General features: G+C 43.7%; 2 protein-coding genes across 3 annotated transcripts in view; one reads left to right on the top strand and one right to left on the bottom strand.

Moving 5' to 3' along the window:
- Nucleotides 1-1,833: 1,833 nt before the first annotated feature.
- Nucleotides 1,834-8,594, bottom strand: slc44a1a (solute carrier family 44 member 1a). The gene is made up of 16 exons (XM_040186146.2): nucleotides 8,321-8,594; nucleotides 8,030-8,116; nucleotides 7,101-7,243; nucleotides 6,356-6,492; nucleotides 6,079-6,172; nucleotides 5,654-5,823; nucleotides 5,116-5,205; nucleotides 4,862-5,004; nucleotides 4,496-4,682; nucleotides 3,845-4,013; nucleotides 3,568-3,724; nucleotides 3,385-3,468; nucleotides 3,163-3,300; nucleotides 2,837-3,073; nucleotides 2,523-2,597; nucleotides 1,834-2,296 (listed from the first exon to the last, which is right to left on the bottom strand). Exons 1-16 carry the CDS (start codon nucleotides 8,342-8,344, stop codon nucleotides 2,273-2,275), a joined length of 1,959 nt encoding a protein of 652 aa, XP_040042080.2. The 5' UTR covers nucleotides 8,345-8,594; the 3' UTR covers nucleotides 1,834-2,272.
- A 7,402-nt stretch (nucleotides 8,595-15,996) lies between these two features.
- The window catches only part of dlc1 (DLC1 Rho GTPase activating protein), a 65,103-nt gene continuing 63,766 nt past the window's right edge, over nucleotides 15,997-17,333 (top strand). For both annotated transcript variants that reach the window (XM_040185622.2, XM_040185621.2), the window contains exon 1: nucleotides 15,997-16,787. The gene's annotated coding sequence lies outside the window, so the exon portion shown is untranslated. The remainder of the gene's footprint in view (nucleotides 16,788-17,333) is intronic.

Raw genomic sequence — 17,333 nt, 5'->3', positions numbered from 1 at the left:
AATGACAAAGGGCTTCCGGGAATGTTTAATTCTGTAGTAATGCCAGAATCACTTAGCTGTGACTCACAAGCAGCCATCGAGCTGCTTTCCACCGGATTCCTGCGTTTCATGCAGGCAGACGGCAGTGTGCGGCGAGAGCTTTCGCATCAATAACTTCCAACTGCTTAGTGGCTTAATTCCTCCCTGGTCAATGCTGGCCAGGAAGGAATCCAGAGGGGAGGAAGCAGTAATGTGTACACCGTGGATACACTCATGGGGAAGCCGATTGGTGGCAGGTCAGTCCACCTCCATGGTGATCACAAACAATGTAACCGCAGTGGTTACTGTGTTGACTGGAATGGGAAGAAAATACGTTATTTTGGAAGGTTTGATTTTTTTTTTTTAAGATGCAGATTAATGGTTTAATGCTTCTGCCTCTGTACATACAGCTCACGTTTAAATATGTTTGAAAATATATGAGATGCCTACAATAACTCCAGTGTATATATGGAGGCTATTTGGTTCTACAATGCAAAAACAGTGTCCCAGAGGGTACCAACTACTTCATTTAGGTATCACCGTTTCTACATCCAATCAGAATTGGGTCATAGGATGTCAAATAACAGCCAAAAGGTGCTGGGGAAATAAAATCACAACATCATTTATCCTCCTTAAGTGGATTCTTAAACTTGTCATTTCTGGTTTGAGGTTGAAATGTTATGTTGCACTCATTGTTTTTGAAGGGTATGACATTTAAATGGCTTCTCATTGGATGTATAATTTGTTTACCAGGGTTTGCTGCCCTCAGGTGGTTAATGTCAGATCCCACGGCTTCATCCTGTGAGTCTTTCTCAAGTAATGTTTGCTGTGTGAGATGCATTTCTTTTGCATTAGGATTTTAGGATTTGTTTAAACAGTTGACGTCTCTTCAGGAACTCGGGCAGTTTTGGACCGTTGTTTCGATTGAAAAGTCCTTACTATGAACTTAAACTATTCTGATGCAACATAAGTGCTTTTGCATGCTTTTATCCATCAGTGCTGCACATCAACTTCAGCTGACCCTGAGATTTATAGATGGCTTAACAGTGATATCCTCAATGGTAGTAGAACATCCTTCGCTCTAACAAATCATCACGATTAACCTTTCACTTCCTATCACACACCTGTATTATTTACAGTTTTTAAACAATTGCAAAGATTCAAGAACCTGTACTTGTGTTACAATAATACAGACCACTGACGTATTGACCAGTTATGATGAACCATTAGCGCACGGTATGCTTTAAAGAATTCTAAAAGACACTTTTAGAAAAAAAAGGCACATTTTTCCACATTAGACATTCAAATCTAAAAGCCTTTTTGTTTTTAACCACTGACAGTAAAAGACCACTCTCAATTGTCCATCCCTCCAAAGAGAATGCACCTGAGAAAATACGTTTATAACAGAATATATAGATATATATCTATAGGTATATTTATATATTGAGAGAGAGAGAGAGAAAGAGGGAAACACAGAGAGAACTGTATTTGTAACATGCTATTAATAGAGTAAATTCGACTGTTTAAGTAATTAGACCTGATAATTATAATGACATGCTTATGTCAATAATATTTTAGTTCTAGTTTCAGTCTATGTTTACATCGTGCTATAAATTACTCAAGATACGTGTTATCATGTCGTCTTTAGGACATGTCCAGTTATGGGGAGAGCTACCCATTTTAAAGGGTTAGAGTTATTTTAGTTTAGTTAGTTTCTTTGTTTTCATGTGTAGGATTTTGACAGACGTCCCTATTTCACGAGACATTCTGTTACATATGGAGGGTTTTTATGTTAAAATACATCAAACATCCAAATATATGTTTTAATTTATTTGAGTATAAAATTTGACAAGTAAAAAAACAACTTGAACAACTTTTGCCAAAACACTGTTAGCCATTCATTAAAAAATGTACAAGAAACCACTCAAACTATAGCTAACACTAAACATGTAACAAAGATGACCAAACATGTTGAACCATGTCAAAAATGGAATATGAGAGAAATTCACATCATTAGTAATATGACATCCACATCCAAATTAGCCATATTACAGATATTAGTGTCAAATTAATTAATTAATTAATTAATTAAAATCACTCTTATTCCCCCCAAAAATTCCGCCAGGTACATTTAAACTCTGGGTAGTATCAGTATAAAAGACCATTGTTACTTCAGAATGTCCCTGGAGTGAAATGTTAGAATGCTTTGGAGGTTGTCTTTGTAGTGGTTTTGGCGTTTTTTTCTGGCCCTCGGTCAAGCAGACGCCCCTCCAGATGCCTGCCAGAAATAAAAAAATATATATATTTACTCACTTTTACAGCCACCCATTAAAATCACACTCAAACGTCTCTCGTTGTCTCGTTTTGAATGGGACATCGACCCGGTTAGCTGTGACTCTCACTTTCAACCACGTCCCGTTTCAAGAATATTCTGTATTTGCTTTCTGGCAGGACTGCGGCCGTTTCCATACATCAATACTGTTGAGAAGACGACAAGGACTCACCATGGACTTCATCTCCCGTCCATCTCCATCACCGGGCTTGTACCAACCCATTTTCTTGCTGTTCTCAACAAATTCCTGGGGAGAGAAACAGAGAGTTTGAGAAAGTTTTGTTTTATTCATCTCATCCTAAACTGCTTATCCGGGGTCGGGTCGCGGGGGCAACAGCTTCGGCAGGGCACCCCCAACTTCCCGTACCTGGGCCACAACGAGCACTGCGACAGTGGGGAAGAGTGTAATATTGATCCAAATCCAAAGTGTCCCAAATCAGACTTTCCAACTCCTCATTGAATCCCGTTCACACACGCTTCTCTCACCATTAGCGCCTTGTCCATGTAGTACTCGTGTCCAGGGCTGCCGTCGTTGTACTTGGTGTCCACGGCGAAGCACAGGAAGAGAACGTCGACCACGTTCTCAAAGACCGACAGGAAGCAGTGAGCCACCAGGAAGGCAAACAGACACACGATGAAGAGCGGCAGCACCCACACGGTGTAGTCCCTCTGGTAGTTCAGAGCCAGGACGCCGGCGAAAGCCGTACAGGAGACTATGAGCACCTGAGGGAGCAGAATGGGAGGACGTCAGAGGGAGCGTCTCCCGTTGGCGCACATCTCTTTCGGGGGGCGAATCCCGCGGCGGGACGTACCTTTCCCAGGAAGAGGACAAAGTCGCCCACGGTGTTGATGGCGGCCACGCGGAGGGCGTTCTCCACCAGGATGAGGAAAGCGTCGCGGGCCGAGGTGCAGAAACTGGTGCTGTTGATGGCCGTCGCGGTGTAAGCGTTCTGCAAGGACATGCGCCGTGAGTACTTGAGCGGGGGGACCGTACGTGCCAGACTTCCTGCCTCCACCCATCTAAAAGGACTTACTTGATTCAAGTACGCGAGGCACTTCTCCAGGCACCACAGACAGCAGATGCAAGCTTTCAGCATGCAACGAGCGCAGGCGTTCTCCTGGGACAAGACAAGAAAACAGCGAGTTTGAATGCGTACGCATTAAAAGGTACTGACCAGTTTTACTTAAAGGAGTGTGTCTCATTTTCGCGGGCTCACCTTTCCTTTGAGCTGGCTGTGGATGTACATCAGGATGAGACGAGGGATCTTTACAAGCGTGATGATGAAGGAGCCTTTGGCCAGAGTACCCAGATGGTAACGGACGGTCCGCGCCATGGCGGAGAGGATGGGGGTCGCTGGCAACTGGGACTTATTCCTTAAGCGTGTCATACATACAGTACGTATGTGTGGAGAGAGAGAAAAGGAAGGTCATGATGAAAATAAGACGACGCTAAAAGAGTAAAGTGGTAATGACATCCTGTCACTCCGTTCATACCTCGTGAAGTAGTAGGTGACCACGGCTCCGGCGATGGTCATCTGCTGGAAGGCAAGTATGAACTCATTGATCCAGATGAGCCCCACGGCGTGATACCACACCAAGTACTGAAGAGGCCCCTGCATTTGATATTCAACAAGACCCGTAGAGTTGTTTTTCACTGGTGTGCCTGCGAAGGAGTTTTGGTCAGAATGTTTTACTCATCGGTCATTTTGTGGATGCAAAGATGTTTGCATCTGCTGTTCATGTATTTCAATGCTAATGATTTGTGAAGAGATTTCAATGCCATTGACATTAAATAAAAAATATCACTTTTTGAATACAAACCAAAATACAAAGAAAACAGTTAAAATAACATAAGGAAATATGAGGTTTTGGCTTCAGTTTTGAAGGGAACTTTGCTGAATTCAAAATCAAAAGTGGAAAAGAGAAGTGGGAGGCGAAGAGAGAAGTTATTCTTTCGCTCCCTCATCCCACATCACAAGATTCCAAACGTAGGAGGTTATTCATGCCACGAAAACAAGTGGCAAACTTTGTATTTTGGGACACATCCGATGCCACCAACTCTTCTGTGTGCCGCGTTGATAATACAACATGTATACACGGATGTTCCGAAAAGCACACGGATGAACTCGTATCGCGGCGCCTCACCTGAAGTTCCGAGAGACAGAAGCACAGTGATCCAGTAGATCCAGAAGAGCATGAGGCAGACGAAGGTCCAGAAAGGCTGCAGGGCCAGCAGAGGGAGGTGGACAAACACTTTACCGGCCACGTGGAAAAGGGAGATGGTGAGGGCCACCCGCTTCCTCATGAAGAACATCACAAGCAGCAGAACCACCTGCAGGGTCCAAAGACCAGCCATCAAATGAAATCATTGAAGTGAGCCGGAGAGTTTGGGAATTCCATTTGAACCCATTTACCTTAGGAAACAAACGCCCCCCCCTCCGGGTCCCCATAGGCTGTTAACTAGTGATAGAAGACACCATTCGCATGCGTTGCCTGTACACTCAGTCGTACCGTGAACACCGTAGCAACAATGGCGTACACCAGCAGGGCCTTGACGTTGTCCGAGGCCACTTCTTTCCCAAACACTGACAAGCTGTCCTGGTCGAGGGCTTTCTTGTGGTCCGCGTAGAGCCACCAGAGGACGCCTGTCCCACCTGCAACATGCCGGAGCAGAGAAAGAGCTCACGCGTGACCCCGAACACCGAAACTGGCCCGTTCCTTCTGTCTGGCATCAACGCATTGTAAGAGATGCTTCTGGAGGTTACCTATGGAGCCGATGACCACCAGGACCGTTATGATCCACACCAGTACCATGGAGATGTAGCGGATGACCACCATCATGATCAGGGACAGAACTGACGAGAAGAACACGGCGCATCACATGAATACACAAAAGACCCACGTGGACGAGGTCACAGCAAGCTGCAGAACGTTGCCTATTTTACGGGATGTCTGGGCTTTCCCTGTTTGAGTTGATCACATGGTTAAAGGATGGAGCAGCCTAAACAAACACAACAGCACCAGACGGATCAAATAGTTGAGATAAAGATGAGTTAGACCAATGGGAGGAGTTGGAGCAGACCTTAAATGGAAGTTGCCTGTAGGCTAAACTACCAACGATACAACCACTCAGACATTTCCTGTTTGTTTTTTTTAGGACAAAAATCAGCTTCGCTTCCGAAAGTTCGGCTTCCTACCGAATCCTCACGGGCATTCGAGGTTTGTGCTTTGGGAGCGGCAGAGAAACAATTAGGAAGTCATAAAAACAATTCATTATGTCGCATAATTCCGGACGTGTTGTACCTAAAGCCAGCACGCAGAGGCCCATTATGATCTCCTTGCTGGCCAACACCCCGGCGATGACCCGGCGCAGCACGCTGTTGTCACCGACGAATTTGATGAACGTCTCGGCGAATTCCGCATAGCAGCCGACGTCCACAGGAACGCAGCGGTGCAACAGTGGGACTGGCTTACTACAAACGAGACCAGGGAGAAGGACATAGGTTCATGGCTGGATGATGCAGTGGAATACAGACAATCACACACAATATCGATGTTTACTCGGCCCTGGAGTGTGTACATGTAGGCTGGGAATTAACCACTGAAATACATGAATGAACAAATAAATAATGGCTGCAGTAATGGTCGATTTTCTGTATTGTTGAGGTTTCCCCTTTTCCCATCTCCTTACTCTTTTCAAGGCTCTTACAAAGGACATAATCGATTACCTTGGAGGAACAGGGAGTTTGGGACATTTGGTGGATACGTCTCGATGGTTTGTGTATCTTGTAGGGGAAATATCATAAGCGCAGAGATGAGATCCTGCCCGGAGAAAAAGAAGAAGATTAGATTAGATGTTAAAACTTTTTCTGTAGGTAATTATAATGGTATGGAATTTATGCCTCATGTTAGTCAAACAATTCTAATAAATGCATGTAAATATATGTGTCAAACTCAAACTCACACTTAATACCTTTACTCCAAATCATTGTGCACTTTTCTCACCGTTTTTCAGAGCAAACTGCTTCACATCACTGAGAGTGATCAGCTCAGCAGCGGGGCATTTGGAGACACACAGAGCGATGGACTTGATCTTCCTGTTAATTAAGTCAAGGTTGCATGGGTCTAGAAAGAAAACATACCTGCCGGGGAGAAAAAATAAAAAATAAAAATAAAGAAGATTAATTAAGTGAATGAGAATGTCAGTATATTTGGTAATTACGATGCCAGTGGGGACCGTTCTGTCTGAGCACCAAATGAAAGATGGTGACATTTGCTACCCCGTCGCACAGATCCGTCTTTGTACCAGAAACGCCTTTTTATTCAAAGCTTCCACGGGCAATCAGCCCATCAAATAAAGCATGACCCATTGTTCTAGTAAAACTGGGCCCACAGGCTGCATGCTGATGGGAAGCTACGGCCCCGAACGCGGGGAGATTCATTATGACAAGAGGAGAATTTGTTACGATTCTATCTGTGTAGGAAAACGACACATTAAAGCAGTCACTCTCATTGATGTGTATGCAGCAAACGGCTGTTTGTGGTGAACTAGATTTGGATCACGTGACGCAATCGTTGCGTGTAAACAAGCAATGCGTCAGTGCCACAAAAACTCCACACCACAAAAGTGCAAAAGAAGAACTTTCAAGTACTGAACCTATAACTAAATGTTCCTTCCTCGTAGGGAAGGCATGTAAATATAAAGTAAGTGAACATCTGGGTCACATGTTCAGTAACAGATGAGACTAACCTATTTTCCCTCATGTCCTGCCCACTGAGGGGCACTCCCTCGACCTTGGAGTTATTCTTGCCACACGTGTTGCCATAACTGTCGTATCCAGAGATAAGCCTGGACGCAGCTCCTGTGGCGATGGGAAAGACACAAATGCACACCTGCACACAAGACAAAATAAAAAAACAAAAACGTTCAGAACCTTAATAATCAAATAGCCACATGCACTGATCTTTTTGACACAATATGGAACACTAGAACAACAATAGTAATGCAACATTTGTGCAATACAAACCTTCAGTTTTGAGTCCATTTTAGAAGGTGGCAATGTAAATGCTCTTTTTATTTATAATATTAATTATCTTATTTTTGGACACAGCGGACGACAGCCTTTGAAGTCGAATCAACACTTCAATGAAATCCCCTTCAGCCAAACCGGAGCCTATTACATCGCTCGAGGCTTCCAGATGCAAACGTCAGCACTGATCTCCAACTGTACTTTCAAATCGGTCAGTATTTGTAAGACAATCATACAATACACAAAAGGGTCAGATTATTAGGTGCTTCAGGTGCTTGTAACGCGGTCTCGGACCAGAACTGCAACAAATATTACATCTGTGGAGGTTTTTAATGTTCAGTTTTTTCTTGGGACTGTTTGTTCAACTGGGTGCTCTATTTGGAAGAAGCACATGATTGCTGGAGATGTTGAAGTGTATTGCAATACAACATCTACCTAAATAATATAAATAGGATTGACAAATTACTAAAAAAGGGTACCAATCCAAATGACCAAGCAATTAAATAGACACCTAAAAAGTTTGAAATCAAACTATGCCCGTGAATGGCTTATGACTTATTGCACATCTGTTGCAATAAATCAAATCAGATTTAAGTGGGAGCACAGATTCAAATAGAGCATCTCAGTGGCCGTTCAACTGAAAACGTACCATGCCGAAACAAAACAAGGCGAACACGATGAGCCACGGGACGTCCGTGCAGCTGCGCTGCTCCAGCGGTTTCCAGTCACGTTTGACCTGCAAATGCGTAAAGGAATGAAAGATAAGACTTAAGACGAAAGCTGAGGCGGAAAACCCCGGAACTGCTCCTCCGACATCAGCACACACACATCTGGGTGTGTTGGCTGCAGAAGAAGGGATCGCGAAAGTCTTCCACGAACAGCGTTACAGTTTAAAAGTTTAAAAGAAGGAATAAGTAACCGTCGCGTTTTGGTAACTTACCTCGGTGCTGCTACAACATCCCATGTTGGAAAACTTTGGCTGAGTTCAACGAAACCAAAACTCCAAAAGCCTTTTAATCGGTGAAACTTTAAAAAAAAAAAATCTTATTTTAGCTCATTTCTCTTTTCCCGTTTGTTTTTGTTTTTCTACCGAAGGGCACAAATATGTAGCTCCGTTTGTGACTTGTTCAATTCAGCAATTACCGCCCATTAGTGAGACTCCAGCTGCAGGTAAACACGGAAGAAGTCAAATGTATTATGCCGCCTTCAGGGGCGGTCAGGAATATTACAATCGTAGCTTAAGACAGCCTGCTGTTTCAATCAATACCCTCCCCCCCCCCCCCCCCCCACACACACACACACACAGACAGACAGACAGAATAATTCAGTAGTGGTATTATTGTTATTATCTGCGTCGTTATCATTATCATGAATTATGTCCCTATCAAAAGAGAAATCCATGCTGGGTTTAGAAGGTTACAAGGTGCACGTGAAGGCAACATAGCTCTCTGTAGACTGAACGTATGCAGCCCAGAGCCGTTTAAAGGAAGAGTCGCGTCAACGAAAGTTAAAAATATCAAAATTCCTGATCGTCACTTGTTTTTTGGAGACTGCATATATTTCTAGCAGTATGATTCCTTATGATGATATATTATATGTATTACAAATTCAGTATATACTATTTACATTTTTCTGGGTTATTCACCCAGCTAAAAAAAAATTATCCGCCCTATATTTTAGGGCAGTACAATACACATTTGCATGATTTGTTATTTCTGTCCTATGTAAAAACACTATGTTGTTATTATCACCATGGCCAACTAGAGAATCTTGACCTGCAGCATTATTGTTCCTCCATCAAGTATAAAGAAGGTTGCAAATGTACACTCAAAATATTTCCTGTATTTCCTGCAAAATATATGAATATATGAATAATATATATATATATATATATATATATACATATGCGCACATGTATTCTATGCTTATTTTCTAATACTATAGTATATTAGTAATAAAAGTAATAGTGTACTATTTTTTGTATTTATTATTACTTTGATGAATACGATTTTTCTAATTTCCCGGCCAACATCAAACTCCCATTAATCAAAAATCAGTTTATACACAGTAAAGGCATGTATCTACAGTCACACAAAAGAGTCCTACAAAATCTAATGTTTTATTTTAATTTTAAATGTGGCGATGTAGCATAAAAACATAATTGATAGTGTACTGCGAGGAACTGTTGAGAGGCTCCATTAGTTTCAATCGATGTAAAAAAAAAATGGATGGAGATGCCGTGACTTTCAGTAAATGTCTCAGGGGTATCCTCATAATAAAACACGTGTTCAATTTGGTGCCGTTTGCTGCAATAGTAAAGTAATGCAGGTTTACTCAGAACGTTTGAGAACGAACATAATTCATCGCGTGGCCAGTAGTTTCCCTCTTATTAGCAGCACAATTAAATGATTAAGACCCGGAATGCCCAAAACAGCAGTATCCAATGAATACAAGGGCTTCAGTTTCATGTCATGAGACCTTATGTAACAGTTATTTATGGTAAATCATTCTTATTTCATTATGTGCGATAAGTCTTTACTTACTCTTAAAGACAAGCAACACTAACCTTACAGTTCTGCATGAACGCAGGATCGATGTGCCAAAAATCTAGCTGCATCTACAAATCTAAATGTATAACTAACGTTAAACCCATGATACCAGAGGATTTCTCATTTTGCAAGTGTCCCCATATTGATAAATATGTCGCTTTGTCGCCCTCAGCAGTCCGTGTCATGTTATTACAACTGACACCTACCATCAAATGCTGATTTTAATTTGATGGATTTCTGACAGCCACGCTGCCGGGGGAGGGTGGGGTTGTTCAGGACTTCACGTCCTGCTCTGGCACACCTCAGCGAGGCCCTAGAGTCTACATGGGCTGGATGCCTGCTCACCTTGAGACCGCTACAGGCCCTCCAGCTGATGCACGTGTGTGCGTTCCGGTCACGTGGTTGGAAGCCTTCGATGAGCCAAACGTATACACGAGTCCACGCAAAGGTCAGTGATCTGGATACTTGGAGTCTTACAGCATCTCGTCATCCTGACGAACACACATCGTGCGTCATTGCTTCTGCCTCGGGAACAGCAGCTTTTCTTCTCTCTGACTTTTGTTCTTCGCACTGTGCTTGAAGTCGCTTCGACACGCTATCTCAACAAAGGTTTCCACTCGTGGCTTCTGAACGTTCTAAGTCGCACAAAGAACGTTCAGAAGCCACCAACGTACGAGCCAGAACGTAGAAAGTCTGATGTTTTTTTTCTTTTGTAGCATGCATTTGAAGAAGGCCTCGGCCCCAGTCCCTGCAGATCTTTCCCCTCCACATCGTGAAGATTCTCTGAGCTGCACACTTCCTGAGTGGGCTGGAATGTCAAACAGTGTCCTAAAGAAGAAGTGCCTTGCGTATTATTGTCCTTCCACTCTTACTGCACTATAAACGTTTCTACCGCATTGCGTAGTAGACCAGAAGGGAAGATAAATATTTAACTGTGGCAATCTTGTCCACTTTACACTCTACGCAGGTACAGTTGTGTCTCTGACAAGTGCCAAATACCTGAGGCCATATAAAGAACCCCTTTTATGAAAAACTGAATTCTGGTACAAATGCAGGTTTTCCTCACACCTTATGATAGCTGTTATTGCATCAGTACAGATAAAAAGTATAAAAATAAGGAGGGAAGGACAATTTTCTGAACCTGAGGACCTGAGAAACGGTAGACTATGTGAACACGTGTGGGGGGGGACGAGTCCAGATGTTGGCTGGTTACATTTGGAACCAAGATGTGAACTAACATGCAGCGCAAACATGAGTGTTTAGAGGTCTCTCTCCTCTTCCTCCTCCTGGCCCCCTCATCCCTGACTCTTCATCCCAAGTATTTCCTGCTTATGCTGCTTTGGCAACGGTGTTCAAGGACAACACGCTTTGCTGGATCTCTGCTGGAAGATTCAATGCCAGCGCAGCATATGCTCAGCACGATCCTTTGTGGGGAGGGTGTCGTGCGTCGTGCGTCACTGTACTGGCTCTCATTAGGTCTGGTCCAAGCTCAAGAATCATTCCTCATAACCAACAAGACAAGAGGATAAATATTATGCGGTTCTGTCCCCAGATGCTTACAAGACTCAAGCTGTTAGAGAATTCAAAGCTCAGAGGATGGGATGACTTTCAAAAAGTTCTACATCGCACCTACTTTTTGTTTTGTCGCCCGAATGACTCGCTTTTTCTTTTTGACCGCAGTCTTTTGTGAATCACTCAACAATTGTTAACAGCAGTGTGGCTTTCAAAATGAGTCATTTTTCAAACTTGAAATGACCAAAGTTTAACGTCTGCTGGGTGACCGAGTTAGCCGGAGTAGATTTGTATGTAAGACGTGAAACCCTTTTCCACATTTACCGCCGATGTACACGAGACGCTTATATGTACGACCGCAGACATTCCTGCGCACATTTTAACGCTACAGACGTGTGGGAATGTGCCCAGGTGCAAGTGGTGATAAGGTTGCTGGGCAGATTTATGCAGATGAAATCCAGCTGCTGTCGCCAAGTAGCCCCGCCTTGATCCATACGGAACTGTCTGTCTGAGATGCAGCGATGCACCGCAGACTGCATTTACTTACACATTGTGTATCCATCACTCACATGTCTTTTTTAAAGAATTGAATCAATATAATACCTTTTGAGGAGGTGAGGGCTGTTTCATTTGAGAGTCAAGTCTAGTTTTTTCTATGCAGACCAACGTAACGACTCACAAATGGGCCTCAAAGGGGCTTTGCAATCTGCACAGCACATGGCACCCTCGGTGCTTAGACCTTGGGTTCAGATAAAGAAACCCCCCCCCCACCAAAAGTCATTTTTATGTGGAAAAAAAATCTCAGCAAAGGCAACACACTTTTAATAGTTCCTTTTGTGTGTAAACTGGACAGAAAATAACAAGTACAACTACAATATGGTGAAGCAGAACAATGACATTAGGTGGATGGGCTGTAAACATATATGACCAGGGCCACGCATCCCTCCCCCCTCCCCCCTTTCCATGATGACCTGGAAAGAAGACCGACACTACACGATGTTCACAGTCTACAGACTCGAGGAAACATTTTAATGACAAAAAACAAGGGAAAGAGGGAGAGGCAGGAGTTCTTAAAACACGGTGATAGACTTCTTGGACTATTCGTTTTTGCTTTCTTCTTGATGATGTCACCTTTCATAGAGTCACTTTATTTCAGAAGGGGAATTTTCCCTATTTAGTGGCGCTGACTGTGACTCGTTTGGAACAATGTTAACATGTATATAAAATAATATTAAAATAAAATGTATTGTATCTTGTCTAATGCCAACGCCTGTTATGTTCTCAAATCCATTTTTCATTCATTCCGTAAAGTATTCCACTGCAATTGTGTTATGATTTTGAATGGATTTGTGAAAATATTTAGGAATTCGGGCGGGACGTCTCCTCTGCAGGGAAAAGGCCGCGGCGTTCCTGTCGCATGATGCTGGTTTTGCCGCAGACAGCGTGGTCATGGAGAGGAGGAGCGATTCACAGTCGGGTCTGTTGTCTGTGAGAGAGAGAGAGTGAGGAGGGGCCCAGTTAATCAATGAAATAAGATTGATCCATTTCAAAGCTAAAATAATGTGAAATTACCTAAAGTAAACCCTAACACATTATTTGCTAACGAGCTTGTAATAGGTATTTGGATTCCAGGCGCCTCAAAAGAAGATGGATCGGGTCAAATATTTAAGAACGGATTATGACTTTTGAAAGCAGCCACACACTATTTGAAATTAAAAGGAAATGTGTGTTTTGTACAATATCTTGGCAGTCGCAAAGAATGATGTTGCTCGTTTGCTATTTAGCTGAAGTAAAGTATGCAGTTCTCAGTGTGAGACTCAAAGGCCCATGCCCATTTCCTATCACTTAATTTGACAAAACAAAAAAACAGTAACAGTGCTTTACAAGACTCACACACACACACACACCTGCACACGCACACACACACACACACACACACACACACACACACACACACACACACACACACACACACACACACACACACACACACACACACACACACACATAGAGTACATCATGTTCTCTCTTGTCTCTTACCCCCACACACATACGGAGACTCTCACAAGAAGATTAGATAGATTATTTTAGCCTGGAGATTGTTATGGTCTGTATCCTCAATAACTTGTACTTCCTGTTCCCACGGTAACAGTCTCACTGGAACCACGATCAGCGGCCAGGGCCCCCTCAGTATCTCCCACGACGACTTGTTGCATTTAGACCCAGAAGATTAAAGGGCAATTCTTATTTCAGACACAAAGGAAGCCCTCAACTGTCTTTGTAAATGCACATAATCTGCTTTGGGATGTTTCGTTCAATTATATTGCAATTGCCAAACCCAGGCCATTTAAAGCGTGATGATTGGTCATGGTTGTGAGAAGGAGTTGTTTACGCCGGGGTCTGGCAAGAGGCAGGAAGGGATTGCAAGGTTCTTGGTGTGGTTTGCTGATGTTATTTTTAGATCTTCAGATGAGATTCTGGCATTTTGTTCATTTTTTATTTTAGTGTAAAGGATCCCAGGATCTTGTTTTTAAAACTTTGCATTACTACTGAAAAATAAAAAGTATTAAAATGGATGAAATCAAATCTCCGCTAAGCAGTCTTTGTAAATGCATGGGCTAAAAATGACTGAGTTATTGAAGGGATTGCTTTCTACAAACGTCACGTCCATTTTCCTACACGGGCAAACAGTCAGTTTTCAATGCCCATGATTTAGCCCGGCTTATTTTTCCAATAATAAACTATATCAGTGTGGAATGTGAGGCTGTTTCCTTTGGACCCTTGCTGCTCCACTTAAGAAGCCGAGGGGTCGAACAGTGGGGGACTGCAGGGTGGATCATGAATAGGTCTTTCTTAACCATGAATGTGACCGCTCACACCGAGCAGTGGTACCGCGTGACGTTCACGCTCGTCCTGTGTGATGTGGGACTTGTAGCAATGATGACTCTCTGGAGGGGGAAAAAACATTCTGATATAACGCTCATGTACAGTGTCAAGCCGTCTGCGCAGATTCCAACAAAGAATGTACACACATGCACGCGCAAAAAAAAAGTTAATATTGTTTTGTGAAATTGTAGTCAAATAGCATATTCACTACACACTCAATGCTTAGGCTACTGTGTCAACAAACATTAGCACGTTAGCTTGGCTGCATTTCTCTCAAAGCACTGCTTTGAAGCTACATTTTGTTTTTCATTTTCCGTTTTGTAATGCTTCACCACTCCAGCAGCTGGAACACAACCACACACTACACTGTACGGAGACGGTGCCGACGGGGACCCAGTCCCACACGTGTTGTTGATCGGACGTGTATTTGCACAGAGCCACAGACGGATCGCGTCGTGACGTAGGCTGGCTTTTTAAATTAGAGGCCCCGCGTTGGACGTCCACAGGAGGTAATGAGTGGATAGCCCAAGTCACGCTGCGTGTCGGCCTCTGGCCTTCAATCCCCCGGCCGAACCATCCGGATGCGAGCTACCGCGACCCAAAGGGTCTGCACTTGGTTACACTGCACTCGGCGCCGACCACAGAGCGCATCGTGTGACGGACAGAGTCTTGTTGAACTCAGAATACGACCATCTGTGTCCCCGGAGAGACCGCGTTGACGACAGTGTGCAGTTTCCCAGCGAGGCCCCTGAGAAAAGACTCATCCAGACCAGAGCCTCGCCTAAACATCTGGACGACCCCCGGAGGTTAGAGGCCGGGGCTGCAGATGCTCGGAGGGGCTTCAGTCACGTTCTTGCGTTGTCCTCGTTGTTCTTTGGGGGCAACTGGTGCAAATTCTACTGATGCATTTTGTGGTAGCTTGAGTTTTGTAAAATGCAGTTGTTTAACTTTAACACTTTGATGGATATGCTGTCGTTGAAGGATATTTATAGCCCGTATTTTATGTAAATCAAAAGGGGTTTCGACTGGAGACGCAAATGGGGGTCTGCAGTATTTAATTTCACAACCGCTGTCTCGACCAATGACGTAAGATCACACTGGCAGATTAACATTTGTCTTAAATTCTCTCAGTGGCATCCAGTGTAAATATCCCAGGCTTTGTCTTGTTTTACATGCCGAGTGCCTCTAGCCAATAACTATATTAGGAAATGAATTACCGGCATTTGTGTCCTTGTTTTTGTTCTTCCTTAAGGTTTACTATAAAACAAAGATGCCAGGTTGACACCACCTATAACAGTGTCCACGTCTTATAAGAAATGCATTCTCAAAGCCTCTGTGTATCTTCCGTTAATGCCAATGGGTAAGAATGCTTCTAGGGTTCCAAGATGACCAATTTAAGAAAGAAAGCCCCTGAAATAACTGTCAAAACATAAGAGCAATCTCGCTTGGGCCGCAGCCAGAGGTCTGACGAGGCAGCCTGTCCTGTTACTAATCCAAACCAACTGCTTGGAGCGCTGCCCAATTCAGCGGGATTGCCAGCTTAGGCGGAGTGAGAAAAGGCCAATGAGGAGAGGCGAGGAGAGGGACATATTGCGAGATAGGACGTTTCTAAAACGGTGGGGAGCAAAAGCACGTTAGAGGAGGGCGGAGGGAATACATTGTGCCGGGGGGATGGAGGAGGGGGGCTCCGAGGATGTGACTCAGACGCTGTCAAAACCAGTGGGGAGGGAACCTGATGAGAAGAGGGAAAGAGCGGAGGAGAGCAAGGGTGGAGCGGGGGAGAGAAAACCCGGCCCCTCTCACACCACCCCGACTCTCTCGCATTCGGCGTCAGCAAAAAAAAAAAAAAAAAAAGAAAACCTAATGTGATCAAGATGGAAGTTGTCTTTGGACTTTTCGCTGCTCCCCGGCTTTCTGACTGCCTTTGGGGGCTTCCGAGGTTTTCCCGACAGTTTCACAGCAGAGATCCCGACCGGAGTGGAGAAAACAGCCCGCAGAAACAAAGTCTGAGGATTGCTTACTGAATTAGACAGATGTCAAGTCACTTGAGGAGAGACGGATTCATACTCCCCAAAAACTACTAGGTATTGCTTTCTGTGGATGAATGAAAAAGGCAGCTTAAACCAACGTTTCTGGACGACTGTACTCAAAGCAATTTCTGGATCTATGACACACTTGGTTGGATTATGACCCGGTGTTTGATCTCTGAATATACAGCCGCTGGATTATTCTGTAAAACAACAAAGAACTAAACATTGTTGCTGCAGCGTAAGGGAATCGGATTGGTCCTGAGGTTTCATCTTTACCGACGGCGGATAGAAGGAGCAACTGTTCTGGGACACTTTTTGTGACCCCCCCCCTCCTCACCCCCTTACTTAACTAACAACCGGGAGCATCTTCACGCCGGGAGGTGAACATGTCTGTTGGTACCAACCGGTTCTTCTCCTGAGGAAACAAAAGGTGAAAATGTTGATGATACTGTTACTGCTCATAGATTATTCCTTAATGTGAACGATGATTTCTGTCACTTACTGTACAATTCTCCTTTAGCAGAAGCAGAGGCATGAATTGAGGACATCCTGCTTGTTGATCCCTGTGTTTCTTTACTTTAATTTGTTCTGATAGCAATGGGGGGAATGAGCTTGGCACAGCACAGAACATGGGTTTGATTTATGTAACAGGTCCCACAATATGCTAAATGATAATGTTGCTTTATGGACACCCTTCTTTTCGGGGACTGTTTACTGTCTTTTACACTTGAACTGCCTTTAGTTACATCATTCTCATTTTACTGTGTACAGAATGGTAGTTATGCAACACCAATTAGTTCAGACCACTATTTCACAGTTATGATGAAGGTTTGCAGCGCAAATAGGGGGAACTGGTTCGGTTACAGTTCACATTGTAAAGACTTCAAAAGTAAACAAGGGATATTGGCATTATTCTCCATAGTTATGATGTTTCAGGCTGTTGGATTTTTTCCCTGGAAGCTTTTCGACATTTCAG

The sequence above is a fragment of the Gasterosteus aculeatus genome, chromosome 9, assembly GCF_964276395.1.
Source record: "Gasterosteus aculeatus chromosome 9, fGasAcu3.hap1.1, whole genome shotgun sequence".
NCBI lineage: Eukaryota > Metazoa > Chordata > Actinopteri > Perciformes > Gasterosteidae > Gasterosteus > Gasterosteus aculeatus.
This window is presented reverse-complemented; position numbering and strand designations above follow the sequence as displayed.